Raw genomic sequence first — 25112 nt, forward strand, 5'->3', positions numbered from 1 at the left:
CCAAAAATGAGATTAATAGAGTAAGGAGGGGGGGGGGGGGAAGTTTGTACAGTTATAGGAAATGAAATTTCAGTATCAAATTTTGCCCTGGCCGTTTGGGCTTGTTTTTATAGTTATCAACCTAATTCTTTTTGTAAGCTCTCTTATATGATTGGATCTACCTGTAAAATTTTGAAAATTGAAATTTGGGACTTTCCCTCTAGGGGCAAAAGACCCCCCCAAACACTAAAATTTTAAGTTATGAGCTTATTTTTTAAGATATCGAGCTGATTTTTTAAATGGAACCTTTTATTACACAGATGAGTTGATTAGCCACCCCATATTTCATTTTTGCACTTTACTTCTAGGGGCTTTTGGGGTAAAACAACCCCCCCAAATACAAAATTTATAAGTTTTAAGCTTACAAGCCCCTAGAAGTAAAGTGTAAAATGAAATATGCCATATGGGATGGCTAATCAACTCATTTATGCAATAAAAGCTTCCATTTAAAAAATCAGCTCGATATCTTAAAAAATAAGCGCATAACTTAAAATTTTAGTGTTTAGGGGGGTCTTTTGCCCCACTAGCCCCTAGAGGGAAAGTCCCAAAATTCAATTTTCAAAGTTTTACAGGTAGATCCAATCATATAAGAGAGTTTACAAAAAGAATTAAGTTGATAACTATAAAAACAAGCCCAAACGGCCAGGGCAAAATTTGATACTAAATTTTCATTTCCTATAACTGTACAAACTTCCCCCCCCCCTTATATCACATAAAAATTAGCTGTTAAAATTTTTTTCAGAGAAACAGAAAATGGGCAAGAAACGAAAAAATGCAGAGTTACCTGAAACCATAGAGGACTTGAAAAGGAAAAATGAAGAATTGGAGGCAGAGAAATTAATTTTGATGGCCAGAATTTTAGAATTAGAGACCTCCAACAAAGATTTTGAGCAAAATATCCTACAATTAAAAGAAAATTGTAAATGTTCACAGGTAAATAAACGATTTGATGTTAACTTAACTAAGACTAACTAACTAACTAGCTTAGCTACTCAATAAATATCAAGTATCTGTAAACTGCTTACAAGATCATTTGATTAGCTTGATATAAAGATGCATTTTTCTCAAATCGCGAAAACTCAAATCTGAAATTTGCGTCACCTTTCCAACATTGCGTATGACCGAGTACGTTTTCGAGAAACGGCATTTTCATATCCGTCATCAAACAAACAAAACAACAATCCCCCCACCCTCATATTTTCAATTAGTTTTTTTAAAAAGATTGAGGGGGGCACTAGCTAGTAAAATGTAGGTTTTTTTAGCCACAAAGAGGAATACTCTGGAAAATCGAACTGATATCATTTAGTTATACCTATATAGAGCCCCACGTCTTTCTTAAATCATAAGTACATAGCCTAAAGAATAAATTGCATTTGAACTTGAGTATATTTTTTCTTGAAAAAAAGCTGTAAAAATGTGTTTTTAACCTAAAAAATTCATAAAAAAAATCCGCAAGTCAAAATATGAAAAATCCGTGAAGCTTTTTAGTAATAAAATTCATTTTCAGTGTGATTATTTCATAAATAACAAACATGCCATAATTTGCAGTAGATCATTTAAAACTCTAAAATAATTTGTGTTGCTTGTGAAAGAAAAGGCATAAATTGCCAAGATTAAGAAAAATGAAAAGTTGTCTGTTCTTGAAAATCTGGTGCAAATGAAGGAACTAACAGGTCTTTGTAATACTTGTAAAACATATTTGTAATTATGTATTATAAATTCAAAGTGATGTGTCTATTAAGAATAACTGTTCTAAAAATAGTGACGGTCCGTTCGCCCGCCCATATAGTTTTTTTCCTGTTAACTTAGGCATGTTAGAATTGTCTTATTGATTTATAACTTTGCATGGTGATTCCTTTAGAAGTTAAGTATTTATTTAGAAAACTTAACAACTGTATAATCATTACCAGAATGTCTGTTCTCAGTTTTTCAACAAATTTACTCCAATTTTGTTTTGACATTTAAAATATTTACATATATTATAATTATTCTCTAAGTGTTAATGTTCATTCGTCCTAGTGACCTATTCTAGTATGAGAATCTGAATTGCTATAATAATATTTTTGAAATCTTTATTTTATATACTTTGAAATTTTTAAAAAAATTTTGAATGCCATCTTAGTTAATTAAATGTAGGTATTTCTATTCAAAAAAACAAATATTATTGCGGATTTAAAAGAACTTTATATAAAATAAATGAATAAAACTTGTTGAAATGATGTTAGATTTTTGGAAAACATAGGGTTTTATTAGGTATAAAATATAAAAATATGAAAAAAATTAGGCTATGCACTTATGATTTAAATAAAGACGTGGGGCTCTCTATTTAGGTATAAATAAATGAGAACAGGTCGAATTTCAAGAGTATTCCTCTTTTTGGCTAAAAAACCTACATTTTACTAGTGGGAGGGGGGGGGGTGGTATAGTGCCCAAGAGGGTAATTGGTGTGAGAGCGCCGAACTCTTTGGATGACTACTTAGTAATAAAACGCCGGGTTTCTCCCGATCGCCCGCGGTCATGTGGGAAGAGTGACGCATTTTATGTTATAAAGAAAAAAAGTAAATCAAGCATCGGAAACTGAGAATTGAAATTTGCGTCATGACGCATGACCGCGCGCGCAGGTCTGCGAGAAACGGCATTTTATTACTAATCATCAACTATTAGAACCAACTAAACTTCTTTACTACTTAGGACATTGCTGGAAACTTTAGAGTTGTTCCCTTGTTGGCCATGAGAAAAATATTTGAATTCCTATCTTTTGATGATCTGAAGGTTTTGAGATGTGTATCTTCTTGGTGAGTTTTTAGTTACTTTATATGATTCTTAAATACATCTATAATACAAAGTAGAACGATGTCTGTCTGTTTGTTTGTAGCGAAGCATCTCGCTAACCGCTGAACCGATCGGATTCTCCTTTACAGGGTAGCTTCTCATAGGTCCCGGGAAGGTTTATAACTATTTTATTGGGGGGTGGCAAAGCCCCTAGAGGCTAGGGGCGAAGCCGCTAGTAAGTTATATAGTATTGATACTTAAATGTAGAGCTTTTACTTTAATGTGCTCTTAAAATACCAAAAAAGCCTAAACGGCTAAATAGATTTAAAAGTATTAAATAAATACCTAGTGTTATTTTTTCTAGGTGCTTCACAACAGTGACAGCTGAGTTAAACTCTGTATTTGGAACCTACCATGTCAGATATACTGAGGACGAACCTGAAATCCTAGAAATATTATCAGCTGCTGATGAAAGACCCTATGGACCCGTTCTGAAACTAAACCTTGAATTTCCGATAATAGTTAATGATATTGATATAGATCCTGGTTTTATTAAAGAAGTTTTGAAAAGTTATAAGGATAAAATTACCGGCTTGAAGATTCCCTATAACCACGATGGCTATGAGTATCTTCTAGAACAGGATTTTGATTTTCAACAGCTGGAAAAGCTGAATTTACAAATATTTTGTTGTTTTGATACAAACTGTCTGGTCAGATCTTTGATTTGCAGGCATGCCAATAAGCTTCAGCATATCGGAATTGATTATGCATCAATTTATCGAGAAGATGATTTTGTTATCAACCATATTGAAATGCCCTGCATACCAAATCTAAATTCTCTTGCGCTTAAGGAATCAGACATGGCAAATATATTGCGTGTTATGAGGACTGTTAATTTTAAAAATATCACCAGTCTGAAGTTAGAAGACGTCAACCTAACCAACATGGATATCAACGGTTTCAACATTCAAAACTTATCAGTTATAAGTTTACGTGATGTGAATGAGGAGTTGGCCCTATCTCTAATGAAAACAAGTACAACCACACTTACAAAGTTAATAATAGCTGAGGTTGAATTCAACAACAATGATGATCTCAATTGCCTTAAGTTTGATAACCTAAAATATCTTGAACTTGATGATTTGAGTGAAACTATTTCATTGACTCTTGTAAAAACTTCAATGCATACATTAAGAGAATTAAACCTTCCTTTTTTTACAAAAGACCCTCTTGAAACTTATCATGTATTAAAGCTTCCTTACTTGAAAAAGATTCATTTTGATAGTTTACATTCTAAACTAACTTGTTCAATAATTTATGCATGTGATAAAAAAAATACCAAAATTCTTTATAAGGAGAAAGATGTATGTGATACATTAATCGATGAATTAAGAACAAGAGCATGGTCATCTCTTTGGCTTTTTCCTACATTGGAAAAAGCCAAAGCGGATCGCATTAACCGCCAGATCAATTAGGTTCTCTGTAAATATTATGCCCTTTAGTCTCCATGATCATAATCTTTTATTTTCGGTGGAGGGGGGGGGGGGAGTAAAAGTAGGCAAAAGGGATAGTTTCACGAAGTGCATTTTAAAAAAAATAGTCAACTGTAAGTTTTTTCTATTTTAAATAACGTAGTAGTGCTTAATATAAAGTTATTGATTAAAATTAAAAGATTTGACCAGGGATTTTCCATAAAAAATGAGTTTTTCATTTTTATTTTCAACTTCGATGCATGTTATATATGACAAAAACTTTTTTGACATAAATACAACTTTAGATAGCCTTTACTAGTTAATAGAACTTTTTATACAACAAAATACACATAACAACAAAGAATGACCAATAAAATATTTAGTATAGTACTTAGAGTAGTGATCTTTTTATATGTCTTAGTAGAATATATTAGGCATTGGATAGATATGATTGTGATAAAGAATTATAACATTGACCTGACCGAACTTTTTTTATTTGACAATATCTAAAAAAGTTAGTGATTTGCAACATAAATTACATGAGAATGGTCTTTTTATATATATATATATATTGTATGGTTAATTGGTATTTCCGCGTGAGATAATTTGTAAATTGTAAGTAAACCGGACGGTTTTCTTTATTTTTTTATAAAGAATCTATAGAAAACCTGTTCTATAATGAACCGGACGTTATTTTTATGTTTTTTAAGTAACTTGTCTTAAGGGGAACTCCCTGTTCAATTTTTTTATAACTCTTGTGAAATATGTGGAAAAAGATTCTCTGATATTGGTGTTTGGGCTATACATATTTGGAAAAAAATAGACCATTCTCATGTAATTTATGTGGCAAATCACTTTAACTTTTTTAGATATTGTCAAATAAAAAAGTTTGGTCTGGTCAATGTTAAAAATTCTTTAACATATAATCATATCTATCCAATGCCTAATATAATCTACTAAGACATATAAAAGTTCACTACTCTAAGTACCTTAACTCTTTAAATACACTTCGTAGAACTATCCCTTTTCTGGGGAAGGTTTAATTACACTCCCCAAAATTATTTATAATATTCTTTAAAAGATCTTCAAAAAGCATTACCAAGTTAAATTATGGAGAACCTAACTTAACTGGTGGTCATATCAAGACGACACACAGACAGAGACATCCTACCTCTTTTAAATAATGATTTTTTTTTCAGAACTTAATTTAACCATCATGGCAGCCCTAAAGGAAAGTGATAATATTCCTGTAATGCTTGTTTGTGAAAATGAATTTATTGCTATGCCTATGGATGTCCTTGTGACTGAGTCAACTGTTTTCAAGTCAATGTTCAGCAGCAACTGGAAGGGCGCAGCCACTGTTAATCTTCTCAATAAGGTGAAGTATGTTTTATTTTAAATCAAAATATATAAGTAATTGCTTACGAAATTTTAAATCATTTTTTCATGCCTTAAAAAGTTTAAGTTAAATTTAGTATTAATGCAAAGAATAATATAATGACCATAGAGTTGTTTTTTGTTAATGATAGGATGTATGACATTTATGATTGTTGAGCTTTGCTTTTTATGATGTTTTTATCCATTGTTTAGTGTAATTCAACCTTTTTATGTCAATTATCAATTATCATTATCTTAGGAAATTGATGAAAACAAGAATTCTATGGATGTGGAAAATCGTAACCTCACCGATTCTGGAGATGTAAAAGTAGAAAATTTGCAAAATATGAAAGTTTTTTATTCACAAGGAAAGCGCATTATCTATTTTGTGTAACATTCTGTATCTGCAACTTTTCTATTGATGTTACTGCTCTACATTTCATAAAGTTTAATTTTAAAAATCCTATTATATTAGCCATTCTTTATATTATACCTGTTCATTAGATTAAGACTGTGGTTTTTGTTTATAAATAACACAGGGGTGTATATTCTACATGGGATTCCCTGCTCAGGGGGGGGGGGGGGGGGGTAAAAAATAAGTGGTTGGAGGGGAAAAAAATGTAAAAATTAAGAAAACTGAAAACATTTTTTCCAATTCCCCCCCCCCCCCCCTCCTTGGTGAAAAAAACTAAAAAAATGTGGGAAGGGATAAAATAAATAAAATATAGAGTTCTTTAAATATTTTTCCATTTTACCCCCTACTTGGTGAGAAAAAACTAGGGGGGGGAAATAAAAAAGGAGGGAGGCGGATGTGCCACTTTTTGAAACCAAAAGTAAAACGCGCATGATCTCAGCCCGTAAAAGAGTTACAGCTCTAAAATTCGGCATAGCATTTTCTTTTGTGGAGAACAATATGGAACTGTGTAGAAACGGCGGCGGAACCGCCGCTACGCCGAAAACCGCCGTTTCCCGCCATATTTTTTTTGCTTTTTCTCGCCATTATAGACAATTTTTATTATCTAAGTAAACTTTTTTTTTCTTAACAATTTCCCTTATTTTTCCACTTGACACTTGTAATATTTGAAACATGTCAATACTGTCAAGATTTTACACTTTTTTTTAGTATTGACATTTTTCAATTTACAAGTGTCACGTGAAAATAGAAGGGAAATTTTTATGAAAAAAAAAATTTATCTCAGATGATTGAGAACTGTATAATTTGGCGAAAAAAGGCAAACAATTCGGCGGGAAACGCCGGTTTTCGGCGGGAGCAGCGGTTTTACCGCCGTTTCTTTACAGTTCCATATTGTTCTCCACAAAGCAATTGCTGTGCCAAAGTTTAGAGCTGTAACTCTTTTATGGGCTGAGTACATGCGCGTATATTTTTGGTTTAAAAAGTGGCACATCCGCCTCCCCCCTTTTGTAGCCGGGGAAAAAAAATAAATCTTGTGCAAAATATACACCCCTGAAATAACAATTTCCAGTGCAATCATGTAATAGAACATGTATTGTCTTGTGATTTTTTAAAAAATATTTATTGCGCCATGTACATCACTACTAGTTATCACATCGCAAGTTGTTCACATTGAAGGATTCAAGCATGAAGCTGTCAAAATTTTGCTAGATTGGCTCCGTGGTTGTGAAATACTACTTCGCTCCTGTTCCAATATAGAAATTTTATCTGATATGCTTCTATTTACTGACTTCTATGATATACAACGTCCTGTTAAAATAATTTCTCTGCTAATAATATCAGCTGTTGTTGTTAAAGATGATAATCTGATCACTGCAATGGAGTGTGTAACTAAGCTAGAAAAAGTTGATTCTTGCAAAGAAATAGCCAACAGTATAGAAGAAAAGTGTGTTAAGTTTTTTGAAAGACAGTATATATCAGCCAAAGCAGTTGGGTCATTTGTCAGCGCCAATATTGACAATATTAACCTTGTCAATCGTTTGCTCGTCAAAAGCACCAATCTAAGTGCAGCAATTGGTGAGTCATCATGCAAAGAAGTTCGTTCACTAACGCAATGTCATGGATGCAAAGACTATTCTGTTTTATTAAGCCGTTGTCAAAATATTCGTGTCAAGTGTTCTGCAACATTCCTTTGTCAAAGTTGCATGAGGAAAATCAATTGACTGACTCTTAATTTTCTACTAAAGTGAATCCAAAATGTTTGCCTGTCTGTATGGAACTTTGTTTTCTTAGATTATATGTAGATTTTACTAATGTTTTTTTATAATCATTTTATAATTGTGACTGAATAATCTTAATCACTTTATTTTATAAACATTAAATATGTCAACATTTACAAGTTATTGTTAATATTTCAGATATTAGCATATTATCATTGAATTTTATACTTAAATGAATTAAATACCTAATAAAATGGCGGACGAATGGGAATTATCTAAAGAGAATGTTCAGCCGTTGAAGCAGGGAAGAAAAGTGTCCACGCTCAACTCAGTTCTTCATGACAAGGAACATTTATCAGTCTTTTCATGCCTTTTTGAGAAAACGACAGCTAGTGTTCATTTCTTCCATCAATTAAAAAAAAACCAATGCCTTCTCATTATTTATATGGCCTTGGGGACTTATTTTATATAGGTATCCTAAAAGTTTGTCGGTGTGTGTATCTTCGTTACCTTGGTATGTCTACACGAAAGGACAGTCACCATTTTTTTAATTTCAAATAGGCATCAGTTTTTATTAAAACTAATCTTTTTTTTAAAAAGGAGAATGAAATTTACCCTAAATGTTATAAGTAAAAGTATACGATAATGCCAAGTAAGAACGAGATAATAAAACAGGAATTGGTAAATGTAAGAATTATCACACACCCCCCCCCCCCCACACAATATAAAAATTAAAAATCATCAAAAAAAATAAGCAATACCAGAAGGGGCTACAACATTTTAAACATTTTATATTGCAGTTTTGAAAATAAAACTGTTTGATGCTTTTAAGATGCAAATAATTCTACAAGTGACTGTGTGTCTGACCTTTAGAATCACTTTTTTTTCTTTTTTCTATCTTCAAGAATTGGACCTTATCGTCCTAAACTAGTACAAGTGGCTAAGCTCATAGTGGCATGTAAGTGGGAGAAGTGGGGCGGGGTAAAGTCGACACTCGACTTTTAATTTTAGTTTAAAACGAAAAAAAGTTTCGCGTTATCCTCTTAGAAATTTTTTTCTAACGACAAACAACTATTTTAGGTTAGGTTAGGTTTTAGGCTGGGGAGCCGAGCGCTGCGGCTAGGCAGGCAAGGGGGCCGAGCGCTGCGGCCAGAGTTCATAGTTCGCTGTCGGGGGGGGGGGGGGGGGGGGAGTAATAAAAGGGGGGGTTTAATGCAACCATCTCGTAATCAGCAAATGACACTTAGAATTCGAATTTCGATCTGAACTTTTGCATGAGTAATCCTTGGTAGGACTATTTTCCCTAAATCGAACAAAAAGTTGGAAAAGTAACGGCTGGCGGCTCAGCCGTTTAGCCGTTTTTTTTTTGCCTATTTTCAGGGTAAATCCATCATCAATTACGTAGGTATCAACTTTTTAAAACATATTTTTGGTTTAATTCATGTTAAATGATAGCAATAACAATTTTCAAAACTTCTAGTACCAACAGCTACCGTCTAGAATCGTTTGATAGCGTTTTGGAGTGGAAAAGAGTATTATGTGGAGATAGGTTTCGTGACTAATTTGCAATATAGATATCCAAAAAAATGGGAAAACGGCTGAGCCGCCAGCCGTTAGCCGTTACTTTTCCAACTTTTTGTTCGATTTAGGGAAAATAGACCTACCAAGGATTACTCTAATACTCATGCAAAATTTCAGATGGAAATTCGAATTCTAAGTGCCATTTGCTCACTGATTACGAGATGGTTGCATTAAACCCCCCCTCCCTTTTCAAAATTGAAAAAAAAATTCTAAGAGAATATTACCAACAGTTAAATTCCTTCCCTGGACCTAATATATAGGCTTCACACTGTAAAGGAGACACACAGATATACAGACATACTTCCTGTTTTATTAAACAGGATAGTATTTATTAGTATGATATAACCAGGGCGACCACTGCATACTATATATACTATTTATACTATATAGGATGAATTTGGATACTATATCATACTATATGACCAAAATTTACTATATATACTATATATTATTACCTTTACTTGACAAAAATTTACTATATATACTATATAATATTACATTTATATAACAAAAAACGAATATTGTCAGTTTGTGACAACGCCTCTTAAGGAGCGTTTTATCTTATTTTCACAGTAGGTTTTCTCCTATTTCTAGCCCCTGCGTGGGGCTCAAAAGATACTGTGATACGACAAATGCATAAAGCTCTAGGTACAGTAAAAAAGAGATGGAGAAATTCCTTTAAAATATATTTTTGTTTGTGATTATGATTAAAATATCAGTTATTTTTCATAGAATTAACTTAAGGGTAAGGGGGAAATTTTACCACTTTCGCTTACTCCGTGATTATTAGGCTATGTATCAATGTGAGACTATAGGTTATTTGGGATAAAAGCTTAAAAAATTGTTAAATTTAGAGATCAACTTATTAAACAGAATATGCATCTTTCAGGATGTTATTAACATATCTAAAGAAAAAAATTTAAATTGGCCTCCAAGTTCTGGTCCTGCAGGCCACCAGGTCCACTCTGGACTGGTATAAATTCAAATTTTTTTTGAAGAGTTAGAGGTCAACCTATAAAACAGAATATGCATCTTTTTGGATGTTATTAACATATCTGAAAAAAATTGAAAATTAGCCCCCAGGGTCAAGCCCTGCAGGCCTCCAGGTCCACTCTGGACAGGTAAAAAATCAAATTTCTTTTTTTAAGAGTTTTGGATCTTATTAACATATCTGAAGAAAATATATAAATCGGCCTCCAAGTTCAGGTCCTGCGGGCCTTTAGGTCCACTCTGAACAGGTAAACAATCAAATTTCTTATGTGAAGAGTTAGAGGTCAATTTATATAACAATATGCATTTACTTGGATAATATTAACATATCGGGATCCAAGTTCAGGTTCATTCAGAACAGGTAAAAGACTCAAATTTCTTATTTGAAGAGTTCAAGTTTAGGCCTCCAGGTTTTCTCTACACAGTGGAAGCCTGCAGCACCTGGAACTGGAGATCAATTGTATTTTTTCTTTAGATATGTAAATAACATCTAAAAAGATGCTTATGGTGTTTTATAGACTAACCTCTAACTACATAAATAAGAAATTTTGATTTTTACCTGTCCAGAGTCCACCTGGAGGCCTGCAGCATCATTACCTGGAGGTCGGTTGTCATTTTTTCTTTAAATATATAAATAGCATCAATAAAGATGCTTATGTTGTTTAATAAACCTCTAACTCCTTAAATTTAAAATTTTTATTTTATTTGTGTATAGAGTCCACCTGGAGGCCTGCAGCTCCTAAACCTGAAGGCCAATTTTATTTTTTCCTTCAAATATATAAAGAACATCCAAATATAAGCTCATTTTGTTTAACAAATATACCATTAAATGTTCAATTGAGGGAAGTTTGATTTTTATCCGTCCAGATTCTGCAGGACCAGAACTTAGAGGACTGCAAGACTAGAAATTGGAGGCCTATTTTGATTTTTTCTTTATTTATGTTAATAACATCAAAATAGATGCATATTTTGTTTTATAAGTTGATCTCTAACTCTTCAAACAGAAATTTATTTTTTTTACTTGTCCAAAAACCACCTTCCAGATAGCCTGCAGCACCTGAACCTGAGACCTATCAAAAAAATGATTAAATATATGTGAAATACTAACCAAAAGTAAACTTTTATCCTAAATAATCTATAGTCTCACAACAATACCTAGCCTAATAATCACAGAGTAAGCCCCTTATATGTGAAATTGCTTTGATAACAGCTATGCTTTGAGTTATTATTGATGATGTATATACTATGTATTACTTAATAATTCTAAGTCCGATACTATATCATACTATACGAGTTTTAAAAAATATACTATATATACTATATGGATTAAAAAAATATACTATGAAAATACTATATTTTTTTTGTTTTTGAGTGGTCGCCCTGTATAATAACACTTCTATATAATATTATTTTTAATGATTGAAACTGATAAATGTTGTTTAAAAAAGGATGGAGATACTCAAAAACTTTTACAAGAACAAAGAGCAGGTAATTATTTTTAATTAAAATTTGCTGTTCTTGAGATCGTAAGGATCATGAAATGACTATTTTAAACATTCATTCCAGATATTTTTACATCAAGTTTGTTGCCTTGTTTGAATGTCATGGTGATTCTTTTGGCGATTAGGTAGAATGTTATAAGTAAAGCATATCTCCTATCAAGTCTAACTATGTAAGTGCATCCTAGTCATTTTTTTTTTTTACAGATTTACATCAAATTTTTTCCCCACTATTTTGTTGAGCTTCGCTTGTATGGATGTTGCTAACCTTGTTTTGTTTTCTAGCATTTGAAACCGAGATCCGGAGTTACTCTGGTGGGGATCCACTGGACCCGTGGTACAGATATGTCTCCTGGGTAGAGCAGGCGTTTCCCAAAGGAATGGATATACATTATACGTGGATATTACGACAGTGTAAAAAATTAGGTTTCTAATATAGACCTCATTTATAGGTTAGTTCGTTCATCCAGTAAGAGGGAAGGGGATGGGTTAAAGATGTTGGATGGGGGGGTATTGTTATCTTAGCTCGCTGCCACTTTATTAAGGAACATGAATATCTGGTGTATCATCCGAGTAATAGTATATCCATTGGTAAAGGTGGGAAGGAGGGAAAGATCCATGTTCTGCTGGAGAAATGTATCACAAGATTCAAGGTCAGTACATTATATACTTTTCTTCAATTAGTATTACGTTCAATCCGTTTGTCCGCAACGGATAGCTCTGATAGTTAATATAAGAATACTAGAATTGTACTATCAACTTCAAACTTTGAATTTTGATTCCTGAGATACAGTAAGGCACAATTTAGAAAGCATAGCATCTCTATTTTGAGTCTTAATCAAAGAAAGGGAAAGGTTTAGAACAATGAAAAATATTTCACGAATTTTTACATTGCATCACAACTGTTAAGCAAATATTTATGTAGTAATATTTTTAGGACAGCAAAGAGGCCTTTGAGGACCCAAGGTTTTTAGAGGTTTGGCTCAAGTATGCCAAGATGTCAAGTACACCAGTAGAGGTATTCATATATAGTACAAAGTAGTATTATGTCTGTCCGTCCGTTAGCCTGTCTGAAGCTTAAGATCTCGGTAACTGCTGAGCCGATTGGATCCCAATCTTCAGGGAATATACATTATTATAAAGTAAAAGGATGTCTTTCTGTCTGTTTACTATTACCGAAGGATCTCGCTAACCGCTCTACCGTTATGGTTCTCCTTTACAAAGTAGCTTCTCATGGGTCCTGGGAAGCATTATAAATATACCACCACCCTCCCAAGAGAAATAAAAAAAGTCGAAAAAAATAATTATTTGGAAAATATATATGTTTAGGCGTACAGCTATATGTAAAACTAGCGGCTACGCCCCTAGAGGCCTCTAGTGGCATTTTAAATGTTTTTTTTTGTTCAAATCTAAACGATACCTCTTTATTGCTTTCAAATTCTACGATACCTCTTTATGTTTCGATCAAGTCTCTCAAATATTTAAAATTTTTTCGACTTTTTTTATTTCTCTTGGGAGGGTGGTGGTACCCTTCCCCAAAATAGTTATAAACCTTCCCGGGACCTATGGGAAGCTACCCTGTTAAGGAGAACCCGATCGGTTCAGCGGTTAGCGAGATCCTTCAGTACAGACACACAAACAGACATCCTGTTACTTTAGTATAAGGATATCATGACTATGATATAAATATATATATGTTTAGGTGTACAGCTATATGTACAATAATGGTATCTGTACACAACAGGCAGGCCTGTATGATGCCTGGGCATGGCTACTTGAAACCCAAGGAAACTACAAGGCAGCTGAATCTGTCTATTTAAAGGTAACACTCACTTTGATGCCACAACCTTTATCTAAAAGTCCTAGTTGTGAGATAATAAAATTTCCAGTATAGCTTCTAAAGCGAAATATCCGCTGGATTATTATCGGTTCTCAACCATACTGAAAATTCATGTATAGCAACGTATTATAGACAATTTTCTATACTCCAGAGGTGAATTCTTAAAACAAATTTGCCTCACTAAAATCAGTGAGGCTCGCTAAAGGTTTAGAGGGGATAATTTTGCCTCACTAAAATTTTAGTGTGGCAAACTGATTTTAGCTGATTTTAGTGAGGCAAAAGTTTTTTTTAAGAATTCACCTCTGGAGACTTAGTTCCCAAATATACTATGGTTAATCAATCAATCAAGACAATTTTTCATTTTAATATCCACGGAAAGCTGTCTCTATGACAATGCGATAAATATTATCTGTATATTGGTCGAGACAACCACTATATTTCGACCATTGACTTTATGTGATTTGAATAGTATTAGATTATTTTACTTGAGTATGACACGGTGTTTGGCTAATCTAAATATCTAGGGACGCATGAATATTAGTTGTAAGAATGGATATAGAAAATACGTGGTTTATTGTTAGGAGAAAATATGTCATCCACTTTTGGTTGCTAACATGGACCTCATTTCGTTCATCCAGTACGAGGGGTTGGGTTGGGGGGGTATCGTATTTTTGCCAGCGTCCACTATCACTTTATTAGAGTACATGAAAATCTGGTGCAACATCCAAGTAATAATATATCGATTGTTGTAAAATTCAGGGAGTTGATGCGCTGACCGACACCGAGGCCAAAACCGGCCTCAAGCAACGGAAACAAGGCTTTGAGATGCGCGTGGCCAAACGGCTGAACGGCGAAGAAATCTCGCAGGACGAGATCTATGAGCAGGAGCAGCGGTGTGCCCTGGGCCGGCTGCGCGGCGAGGGCAAGCACGGCAAGGTGGGCAGTGTGCGAGTCGGGGCCGGGGTGGTCACAAGCTCGAAGCCCGGAGTCCATAGGCCGTCCGGACAGGTGGATAGGATGGCGTTGAAACCGAGCAATAATGCAGGTTGGGATTTTATTTGTATTTTTTCTCTTTTTTTTGCCAATTAGTTTTTGTTAAAAAATTGTCTTGTTTTTTTGTTTTGTTAAATTAAAGAACAAATTCTCGAAGAAAGTTGAGTGTTTGAAAAAAAATGTTAACTAAATTCCTCAGTTAATAATTAAGAAAGAAGATACCTACATTTGAATTTATGAAATGATAACAAACAAAACACTACCCCACCCTCTTATTTTAAATATAAGGGGGGGGGGGGAATTTATCAGTGCATAAAAGGATACAATATGTGAAAGCGCCGCGCTATTATCTAGGAGGAATTGCTATCTTCCAAGATGAGCCAGCCGGGAGCAGTGGCCAATCAAGACAGCCATCAGCTAGCGGCAGCAGCCGCTCCCGCCAACATGTTGCGGCGGCGGCGGTTGGTCAAGAGAACGCGGCTCCTCGTACAGCTACTAGCGGTGTCCCAAGTATCCCCAGCCGGGCTGATCATAAGGGAAGTTAGATTGAAGTGAAACAGTAGTATAAGAAATGGATGTAGAACATGCATGGATATTATGAAAGGGGAAAATTGTCGGCAATTACTCTTTTATTGGTCAGCTCGTTCATCCAGTAGAATTGGAGGGAATAGGGTAAAGGGGATGGATGGGGATCGTTTTTTTTAGCCAGCTACACGTTTTACTTTATTAGAGTACATGCTAATCTAGTGTAAGATCCTAGTAATAATAAATCCATTAACAAATATCATATTTTGCGCATTTTTTAATGCTCGTCTGTCCTAGTAGGAGGAGTATTAATTTGAAATGTCCGATAGGGGGAAACGTGAATTTCATGGCTACTTTTTAAGATAGATGGCTAGAAATTGTTTTGAAGATTCAATAAAGGTAGGTTTCTGGTAAAATCCGTAAAGGTTATGTGTTATAAGTTAAAAACAGTACCTAGTAGAACGATAAAAAATTATGTTAACTTTAAGACAAAAAATTTTGTCTATAGTTCTTTTCAATAAGAAATGCACATATTTAGTGAATATTATCGTTCTACTACTATTTTACCAGAAACCTACCTCTCCCTTTATGAGCATTTCATATTTTTTTTGTCCGTCGGTTATGCGATAAGAAACATAAACCTACATAATGTATACATTGCTTTGCTACTTATAAATGTTGTCATCCTTGTTTTCTCTAAAAGTTTCACTACAAACTAACTGTGAAGGAGAATGTATTGGCTGCGGGACATTGGAATGAAGCCGCTGCTGGCAAGGTGAAGAAATCCATAAATGTTCCCCTGAACAAAATTGGGGAGATGGCGCCCAGAGCTGGCTTTACCTTGCATCAGGTTGGTTAAGAGCGAAGCTTTTCTATAATGGCGTTCTTACCAGGGAGGGAGGGAACAATGGGCTGTTTAATCAGTGTTTATTACTCTAGTCCCAAAAGTTTCATAAGTTTTCTTTAGTTTGCTTAACAACTTGGGGGGTAATTTTTTGTATCATCATTTGGGATGTACTTCAATTTATCGGCTATTGTCTTATCTTTATAGTTTCCTGTATAAGACTAAGGACGACAAAGCCCCCTTCTGTAATTTTAAATTATTGGTTCAAGAATTGTGACGCTATTAGTTAAGAACCAACCAATCTATAATATAAAGTAGAATTATGTCTGTCCGTCCCTTAAGATCTCGGTAACCACTGAACCGATTGTATTCTACTCTTTAGGGAATATACCGACTGGTCCTGTGGTGTTTTTAGGCTATATTCTTGGAGGGTTGGGACACCCCCAACCCTCTCCCTCCCCCCCAAAAAAATCCCAATAAATTTTTTTTATGCAGATGATACTAACTACTTGGTGCTGCACCACATCTACTACATTTTGTCTTTACCTCTTGGGGCAGAGCCCCTAGAGGCTAGGGGCGAAGCCGCTAAATTAAAATTCAATAAAAGTACTCAAAGTAATCCAACGAATAAAATACTAGGGTTATTTCCAATTTTGGGAACAAGTGTAATTTAAAGTCCAATGTTCCCTCCTTCTCTCAGCTATTGTATTTATTTTGTTCACTATAGTTTACTATGTCCATGAAATCCAATCTTGGGAGGTTAAGAATATACACATAACCTGTCGTCAATTTATGTTGCTAACATAGATGGATGGAAGGGGCGGTACCGTTATTTTATCCAACTGCGAGTTTCACTTTATTCCTAGAGTACATGAAAATCTGGTGCAACAGCTAAGTAATAATATATCAAGGGAGAACTATTTTTTTGCTTGTAATGCGTAAAATCTGTGAGTTAGCTTCAGTCGAAAGCGATTATCAAGTCTGAGTATTCTTAATATTGACAAAACGCATAGTATAATAAAATGCATATTTAATAACAATTAGACTTAATAGTCGCTTTCGACTCGCGGATTTTACGTAATACAAGCACACTACTTCTCGCTTTCTAGGACGAAGGTTCCGAAGAGGACCAGAGGAAGGGGTCCACGGTGACCCCCCACAAGCTGCTGCCAGGGGAGAGCAACGTGTTGTCTACCCTGAAGCCGGAGAAGGATGTCAGCATCGCCCTCGCCCTCTTTGAACCATACGACCCCACCAAGAAGCCGATGTACTGTAAGAATCTGGTCTATCAGGTATATTTGACACAAAAGGCGTATAGTTTTTACTTATTCCACCAATTCAAAGTAAGTTAACAAAAACACTCGCCCTCTTTGAACCATATGACCCCTACAAAAAAGCCAATGTACTGTAAGAATCTGGTTTATCAGGTATATTTGACACAAGAGGCATATAGTTTTTACTTCTTCCACCAATTCAAGGTAAGTTAACAAAAACATTCGCCCTCTTTAGACCATATGACCCCACAAAAAAGCCAATGTACTCTACGAATCTGGTTTATTAGGTATATATTAGTTATATCTTGCATTGTGTTATCAACAGCTTTCCGCAGACAAAACAAGTGGGGGGGGGGGGGGGAAGAGTTGCGTAAACCTGGAGTATAGGCTTTATCTTTGGACTGAAAGGATAGGTTATTAAAGATAAAATCATTCTTATTTGATGAAATACCCGCAACTTAAGAATTTTTGGATAGGCCTCCAGGTTCTGGAGCTCCAGGCCTCCAGGTGGTCTCTGTACAGGTAAAAATGAAAAAAAACTATATTTTAAGAGTTAGAGGTCAGCTTATGAAACAAAATATGCATGTTTTTTCATCAAATATGTGAATAACATTCGAAAAGATGCATATTTTGTTTTATAAGTTGACCTCTAACTCTTAAATTTTTTTTCTTTTCATTTTTACCTGTACGTACAGAGACCACCTGGAGGGGGGGGGGGGGGGTCAGTTGAAATTATACCTATTTGTAAATGTAAATAATTTTGTTTAGGGTACAACAGAGTTTAGTTTTGAAGAGTTGAGAGCTATGAAATGGAGAGCTAGACAGAAGAAAAAGAAGGTTGGTCCTTTTTTTCGTGATTTTGTTGGAAGGGAGGGGACATTGGCCTGTTTATTACACTAGTCCCAAGAGTTTTATGTTCTCTTAGTCGTTGAAAAACACTTTAGGGACTTTTATTGAATTTTGATTGGTTGGTTCATTAATTGAGTGACCAAACGTTTAGACCAATAATAGTATTCTGCAGATGGGTAATTTTGTGTATTAATATTACCTTTAGATCTCTGGACAGTGGACATTTCATATTGGACTGTTTATTATTCTGGTACTCAATTGTTTTTAGATCTTGATTTGGCAAACTATATTTTTAACCTTTAATTTTAGTTATTATCATTAAATCAATTTATCGTCCATTTTACAACTTATAGTTAGAGCAGTGCCGTATTAAACTTATTAGTATTCAATACAGTATAATATTTAGAAGATGGAGCAGCGCCGTATTAAACTTATTATTATACACCATATAAATTTAGTAGAAAGGGCAGTGCCGTAATAATTATATTATTATCAACGCCGTATAATCTTAGGAAGAGCAGGAGATAGAGCAGCGCCGCATTGAACTTCTTGAGAGGGAGAGAATGTTGAAGGAAAGAGAAGAAGCAATGACCAAGCAGGTATAGGACAGTAATGGATATAAGATATACGTGGATATTATGACAGGGGAAAAATTGACGTCAATTTCGGTTGCCAATATGGACAGCACTTTTTTGACCTGTTTGTTCATCCAATATGAGCGTATAAGGGGATGGGGTATACATTTTTAGGGGATGGGGAAGTAGTATTTTACAAGGAAAGGGGGTGAGTATTCAACCTCTTATTCTTTTTCCTTATGAGTTAACTACAAGTTTTACTTAATCAGAGTATATGAAAATCTGGTACAATATCCAATTAATAATATATCGATTATGTACCTATTACTGTTCAGATGGAAGAAATGAAACAGCTTATGTTGCAACAGCAACAACTGGCTCAACAACAGCTGCTAGCTCAGCAACAACAGCTGGCACAGCAACAACAACAACCACAGAAAATTCAACCGCCAGGAATATATTCCATTTTAATGCTTTTTAGGCTCTTGGGACCCTAAAAACAGTGGTCATAAAAAATGGTTTTTTAAATTTTTATCGAATTTTTAATGTTTTTAGGCTTAAAGTATTAAAAAATAATTTTCTGTCGTTCTATTCAGTAACTACCATAGAGAGAGAGGGGACAATATGCTGTTTATTATACTAGTCCCTAAAGTTTTGTAATATCGTAATCCTATTCGTTGGCTTTGCAATTTTGGGGAATTTAGGACTTAGGTAGTTAATTTTAGTTTGTTGATTCATTAAGTTGAGTGTTCAAACGTTCCAACCACTAATATTATTGTAATCAATCTACAGAAGGTTTAATTTTGTTTATTATGCTTGGAGATGTACATAAATTTATCGGACATTGTCTTATCCCTTTAGATCCCTGAGTAACTACATCTGTTTGACAAATGTTACTCAAACGTATTAACAAATAAACAATGGAATATATTACAACAAGGAGTCCGTGTAATACGTCCAAGCACAGCCAGCAGCGTGGGCTCAGCCTCCACCTCATTCAACTCAAACCAACCGTCGCCGCTAAACACGCCGGGACGGTCAACCAGTATTGGCAACGGCGGTGCCAACACTTCGGCAAGACTTAATTCCATGGATGACACACAACGGTTGTTGAATATTAATCCAGCGACGGGTAAGATGTCGGCAAGTTCTGGCAGTAGCGGATCATCATTCAGTAGCGCCGGCGGTAAGGCAATCACTCCGTCGCCACATAGGAATCACGGCGGAATGTACGGTGGTAACTGCAGGCCGTCTCCTACAGTGAATACTAAAGCTGCCATGGCAGTTATGCAGCAGCTCTGGGCCAATTCAACGTCAGCCGATGGAGATGATGTTTTTATGCCGGAGCCGCCAAAATTTGAAATATTTTCTGATGCAGCTGCCGATGAATCAGCCAGTAGTCCGGCGGCAGCGGCGGCTTGTGCTACACCGGCTGTTGAGCATGTTGAAAGAATATCATTGGCTTCGGTCGCTAAAAAGGCAAAACCAGTCGTGTTAACCGAAAAAGCCGCCAGCAGTTTTCCTATATTTGAAGATAATGCTGAGAATGCGCCAGTTGCTGCTAAGCCGCAGCCAGCATTTAGGATCTTCTCTGATGTACAGCCGGCAGAAGAAACAAAACAGTCGGCGGCCGCTGCTCCCTTTTCTATTTTCACAGATGAAGCACCAGCAGCTCCTTTCCAGATATTCTCTGATGAGACGCCTGTAGGGGAGCCTGTAAAGAAGACTGCTGCTGCCCCGTTTGCTATTCATAGTGACAGCGGTAACCAGCAGGAGATGGATATGGATCAGGTTTTTATTTAATTTTAGATTAATAATTGTTACTTTACAGTGCTTTCCCTCAAAGTACATTGGGGGGGGGGGGGGGGGTATCAGTGCTGAACTGGCCCATTGTGTGAAGAATCACCAATTTCTTATGTCAGTAAAAAAAAATTTTTGTTATAAGTCTGACATTTTTTGGAATCTAAATAATTTTTAGAATTTTTCTACGCAGTACCTACAGTTTTTGTTAATCTTATAAAATAAAGTTGTAAGGATAATTGTCTGAAGCTAAAATTATTGCTAGACGCTTTGGTTGTATTTTACTGGAATACTTTATAAATTGTCATTTGGGGGTTTTAGGCTATTGAGTAAAGTAACCATTTTTCTATTATATATTATTATTTAGGAGAATATACCGCCGAGTGATTACGAGCCTGCCTGTAAGGTTGCCCGCCCCAGGTTTGGTGTGCTCCAGCCTGTACAGGGAGAACCATGTATGTCACTGGAAGAACAGGTAAATTTCAGGAAGGAGGGGACATTGGACTGTTTATTACACTAGTCCTCAAAGTTTTTCTTATTCGTTGGCTGAACAACTTTGGGGACTTGTATTCAATTTTAATTGGTTGGTTCATTAAGTTGAGTGTCTAAACGTTACAACTATTAATTGCAATCTACATACGGGGTAATTTTGTGTATTATCATTGGGGATGTACCTCAATTTATCGGCCATTGTCTTTTCCCTTTAGATCCATGTAATAAGATATCAATTTATACATTGCCTTTAGTTTTAACATCCTAGCCGCCAAAAAGGTAAATAATTTTGCTGTTTTTAGGAGAAGATGTTGGATGAAGAAGAAAGGCGTGGCCGGTCAGGTTGTATGGAGGATGAGGATGGATTCACCAGGCCTCTGGCACCACCATCAGGTTAGTATAGATCAGGTTGTCTGGAGGATGAGGACGGATTCACCAGGCCACTAGCACCACCATCAGGGTAGTATAGGTCAGGTTGTATGGAGGATGGATTCATCAGGCCACTAGCACCACCATCAGGTTAGTATAGGTCAGGTTGTCTGGAGGATAAGGATAAATTCACCAGGCCACTAGCACCACCATCAGGTTAGTATAGGTCAGGTTGTAAGGAGTATGAGGATGGATTCACCAGGCCACTAGCACCACCATCAGGTTAGTATAGGTCAGGTTGTAAGGAGTATGAGGATGGATTCACCAGGCCACTTGCACCACCATCAGGTTAGTACAGGTCAGGTTGTCTGGAGGATGAGGATGGATTCACCAGGCCACTAGCACCATCATCATGTCATTTTTGGCCTACACCCCCCCCCAAAAAAAAAAAATTTAAGAGGTTTTTTAACAAATTGCGTGCTTCTTGCCTAAAATTACCAAATGACGTCAGATTGTGTAGGGTGGTGTATTCACTTCTCTTACAAAAATAACACCCCTTAAATTATGTGTCTTACACCTCCTTCGATATTTGTTTATGGGGTGGGTGTTAAGCCCATTTGTGGCGCTACAATTCTAAGCTTAATTTGGTTAGATAGAAATTTAACATTAAACCAATAGATAAAAATTCTAGATGAATTATATATTACTATATCCTGCGCACCCTAGCATTTTGAGGTACTATATTCTAAGATTAAAAAGAGCTTAAAACCAACCCAATACGTAAATCTTAAAATTAAAATAGCCTGAAACTATCCCCTGAACTATGTAAAGCTTCCCTAAAGTTGCGGTTTAGTAGTTATTGAGATCTTTAGCTTGAGTTACAAAAATTACTTACAGGATAGACGCACATAACGTAGTTTAACACAATTTTGTTTAGGTCCAACAGGTTTGCAGGCCCCGTCGGGACTGGGAGGCGCGGGTAATGTGACCATGTTTGTGCCCAATGAGACCATGTTTGAGAAAATGGCGGCCAAGTGTGCCTCCACACCTTTTAGAGGTAAGGAATCAAGAATAGATGGATAGATACACGTATTTTAACATATGTATACAAAACAAATGTTATTATTACACATATTCAGTATTCGCATAATTTTATGCATGGTTTGGTACTTTCATAACTTGGATTGGCCTTTGCAAAAGCTGAAAAATACCTACCAATTCAGAACAAAGATTTTAAAATAAAGTTTCTAAGGTTTCTAGCTAAATCAAATTTTAATAAGATGATACATAAGACAATGAGCAATATCGACCGATTAACTGATAGACGTATTCAAGTTAACAGCATTTCATAAGAGGCTTGAAATATCATTTCAACTTCAAATTATCTGTATTTTAGCCAGCTTCAATTTTCACTTTATTAGAGCATATAATAATTTTCTTTAAGCTCCAAAAGTAATTAATCTATAATGTACAATTTTCGTATTTATTTAAGGTGGCGGTTATATACCTGACGAAGATGAGGACACCTGCGCCATCCAGCTGTTTGATTCAAATCCTGCCACTGCGGCTGCCAGCGCAGCCAACAGTTCCGATAATTTGTCAGCAGGCAATTATAGATATGGAAAAAGATAAGAATATACATGGATATTATGACATGAGAAAAATTGGCGTCAATTCAGGTTGCAATATCCCCTCGTATTTATTGGTCAGGTCGTCTATCCAGTTTTAGCCCGCTACAGAGTTCACTTTATTATAGAACATGAAGAATGAAGATCTGGTGTAAGATCCAAGTAATAATAAATCCATTGATATACCTAGGTTTTAAGAGCACAATTTATAAGTGTTTTAAAAGTTAAAGTTAAAAGTTTTAAAAGTGTTGGGGCGATCCCAACAGCGTAGAGTGCAATTTTCCTCTTATTTTCAAATTATTTAAAAACAAGGGTCGTGTCCTTTTCCCTCTGTCCAACCTCTGCAGGGCTATTATGTACCTAATTTAACATAATCAAACCTGACCTAAATTATAAAAAAAAACTGAGCTTTAACCTACAAAGGCCATTAGGATTTTTTTTTCGGTCGTGCCTGTACAAGGGATCTTATGAAACACCTCAAAAGCAGGGAGGGAGGGGACATTGGGCTGTTTATTACACTAGTCCCTAAAGTTTTATAATGACTTATTCGTTAGCTTAACAACTTTGGGGACTTTTATTGCATTTAATTTTTTGGTTTATTAAGTTGAGTGTCCAAACATTTCAACCATTTATTGTAATCTACAGAAGGAGTGATTTGTGTATCATCAATGAGGATGTACATCAAGTTATCGACCATTGTCCAAACCCTTTAGACTCCTTCCTCAAAATAACTAATATCTATTGGTTCAAATGTAGACAAAAACTCGATGATGTTGCCGCCCCGTCCCGTATCTCCTGTACAGACTGGTTGTCCTGGGGGGGAGGATATGACTGGGTTTGGTGGGGCCCCCGCCATCATGCCCCTCTCCCCCATTGTCGAGGTGTCACAGGAGTGCTATAGGTAGGTCTTATCATAAGGGAAGCATTTCTATGATTAGGGTCTGTCCGAGATAGATAGCTTTTTAAATTAATTTATACATGTTAGAACTGTCTTATCTATTTCAACTGCTTGACGATTTAGGAAGCTTAGCAACACTATAATCGTTACCAGAAAGTCTTATTTAATTTTAAATCATGCTTAATTTTTTACTATTTGACAAAGGGTATAGTAGCTTTTGCAATATTCCGTAAAATTGTGAGCAAGCTTCCAGTAAAATTCGCTTATAAAGTCTAACTGTTTTTAATGTTGACCAAACGCATAGTTAATTAAACGTATATTTAAAAACAGTTTGACCTAATAAGTGCATTTGACTGGAATCTTACTCACAACCTTACGGAATTTTGCGAAAGCTACTATTTCCTTTTGTTTGATATATGTATTGATGTATAACTCTAAAATTGTGAATATATTGTCCATTGTTCCATCATTATATCCCTGTGGAAAAGTGTCAATAATCTATATACGTAAGTCTGTGAAATAAAATTCATCAATTGATTTAGGATATAGGTGGATATATTAACAGGGGGGAAATTTTCTGTCAATTGAGCTTGCTAACATGGACCTCGCTTATTGGTCACTTCGTTCATTCAGTAGGAGGGAGGTGGATGGGGGAAAAAGGGGATTGATGCAGTGGATATCCTTATTTTAGCCAGCCGCGAGCATCATTTTATAAGATTACATGGAAATCTGGTGCAACATCCAGTAATAATAAATCGATTATAATCCATCCTTTTTTTATAGGTCGAGTAGCAGCAGTAGCGGAGTAGATACAACAGGTCATCACAGGACTGGCGGCGCATCCCAGGAGTTCAGCAAGTCCCATTGGGGCAACACAGGGCTATCCATGCATGTTCAGAGGACTTTAGGTTAGTATTGGTTATAGTTAGGTCTTCAGAGGACTTGTGGAGGCCTGTAGGGGTTAGTAAATCACATAAAGGGAAGACAGGGGCTATCCATGCATGTTCAGAGGACTTTAGGTTAGTATTGGTTATGGTTAGGTCTTTAGAGGTTTGGTGGAGGCCTGCAGGGGTAGGCATGCATGTTTAGAGAACTTTAAATTATTATTAACTATGGTTAAGTCACATCTAATAGCCCAACAGAACAAAAATGGCCATCAGGG

At 35.6% G+C, this 25112-nt stretch overlaps 3 protein-coding genes across 7 annotated transcripts in view; all 3 read left to right on the forward strand.

The window, feature by feature from the left end:
* The first annotated feature begins 752 nt into the window (after positions 1-752).
* LOC145315677 (uncharacterized) lies at positions 753-5484 on the forward strand. 4 transcript variants are annotated; one of them, XM_080155693.1, is made up of 5 exons: positions 753-972; positions 2731-2834; positions 3176-3980; positions 4097-4286; positions 5429-5484. In XM_080155693.1, the coding sequence occupies exons 1-4, from the start codon at positions 793-795 to the stop codon at positions 4106-4108; spliced, it is 1101 nt and encodes a 366-aa protein (XP_080011819.1). In that variant the 5' UTR covers positions 753-792; the 3' UTR covers positions 4109-4286; positions 5429-5484. The 4 variants fall into 4 exon arrangements, with proteins under 4 accessions (XP_080011819.1, XP_080011817.1, XP_080011816.1 ...); XM_080155691.1 differs by having other exon boundaries at positions 3176-4286; positions 5400-5484; XM_080155690.1 differs by having other exon boundaries at positions 3176-4286.
* On the forward strand, positions 5334-7992 carry LOC145315680 (uncharacterized). The gene is made up of 3 exons (XM_080155698.1): positions 5334-5661; positions 5920-6026; positions 7220-7992. The coding sequence occupies exons 1-3, from the start codon at positions 5467-5469 to the stop codon at positions 7794-7796; spliced, it is 879 nt and encodes a 292-aa protein (XP_080011824.1). The 5' UTR covers positions 5334-5466; the 3' UTR covers positions 7797-7992.
* Positions 7993-25112, forward strand: part of LOC145315675 (uncharacterized) — a 41829-nt gene continuing 24709 nt past the window's right edge. For both annotated transcript variants that reach the window (XM_080155689.1, XM_080155688.1), the window contains exons 1-20: positions 7993-8136; positions 11810-11852; positions 12149-12237; positions 12457-12516; positions 12801-12881; positions 13566-13685; positions 14463-14748; positions 15051-15229; positions 15946-16071; positions 17175-17357; positions 18108-18176; positions 18701-18787; positions 19099-19214; positions 19702-20554; positions 20931-21038; positions 21358-21448; positions 22362-22481; positions 22917-23030; positions 23809-23953; positions 24734-24858. In XM_080155689.1, coding sequence (XP_080011815.1) covers positions 8047-8136; positions 11810-11852; positions 12149-12237; positions 12457-12516; positions 12801-12881; positions 13566-13685; positions 14463-14748; positions 15051-15229; positions 15946-16071; positions 17175-17357; positions 18108-18176; positions 18701-18787; positions 19099-19214; positions 19702-20554; positions 20931-21038; positions 21358-21448; positions 22362-22481; positions 22917-23030; positions 23809-23953; positions 24734-24858 — 3085 coding nt within the window. In that variant the 5' untranslated portion in view covers positions 7993-8046. The remainder of the gene's footprint in view (positions 8137-11809; positions 11853-12148; positions 12238-12456; positions 12517-12800; positions 12882-13565; positions 13686-14462; positions 14749-15050; positions 15230-15945; positions 16072-17174; positions 17358-18107; positions 18177-18700; positions 18788-19098; positions 19215-19701; positions 20555-20930; positions 21039-21357; positions 21449-22361; positions 22482-22916; positions 23031-23808; positions 23954-24733; positions 24859-25112) is intronic.

Source organism: Acartia tonsa, chromosome 4 (assembly GCF_053477335.1).
Source record: "Acartia tonsa isolate MP-2025a chromosome 4, ASM5347733v1, whole genome shotgun sequence".
Classification (NCBI taxonomy): Eukaryota; Metazoa; Arthropoda; class Copepoda; order Calanoida; family Acartiidae; genus Acartia; species Acartia tonsa.

Excerpts from the sequence above, each read along its gene's own strand:
- LOC145315677 (XM_080155691.1), top strand. The coding sequence starts at position 793 with ATGGGCAAGAAACGAAAAAATGCAGAGTTACCTGAAACCATAGAGGAC. Across the intron at positions 973-2,730 it reads AAAATTGTAAATGTTCACAG|GACATTGCTGGAAACTTTAG; the intron begins GTAAATAAACGA and ends TTTACTACTTAG. Across the intron at positions 2,835-3,175 it reads TTGAGATGTGTATCTTCTTG|GTGCTTCACAACAGTGACAG; the intron begins GTGAGTTTTTAG and ends TATTTTTTCTAG.
- LOC145315680 (XM_080155698.1), top strand. The coding sequence starts at position 5,467 with ATGATTTTTTTTTCAGAACTTAATTTAACCATCATGGCAGCCCTAAAG. Across the intron at positions 5,662-5,919 it reads CTGTTAATCTTCTCAATAAG|GAAATTGATGAAAACAAGAA; the intron begins GTGAAGTATGTT and ends TCATTATCTTAG. Across the intron at positions 6,027-7,219 it reads ATGAAAGTTTTTTATTCACA|AGTTATCACATCGCAAGTTG; the intron begins AGGAAAGCGCAT and ends TACATCACTACT.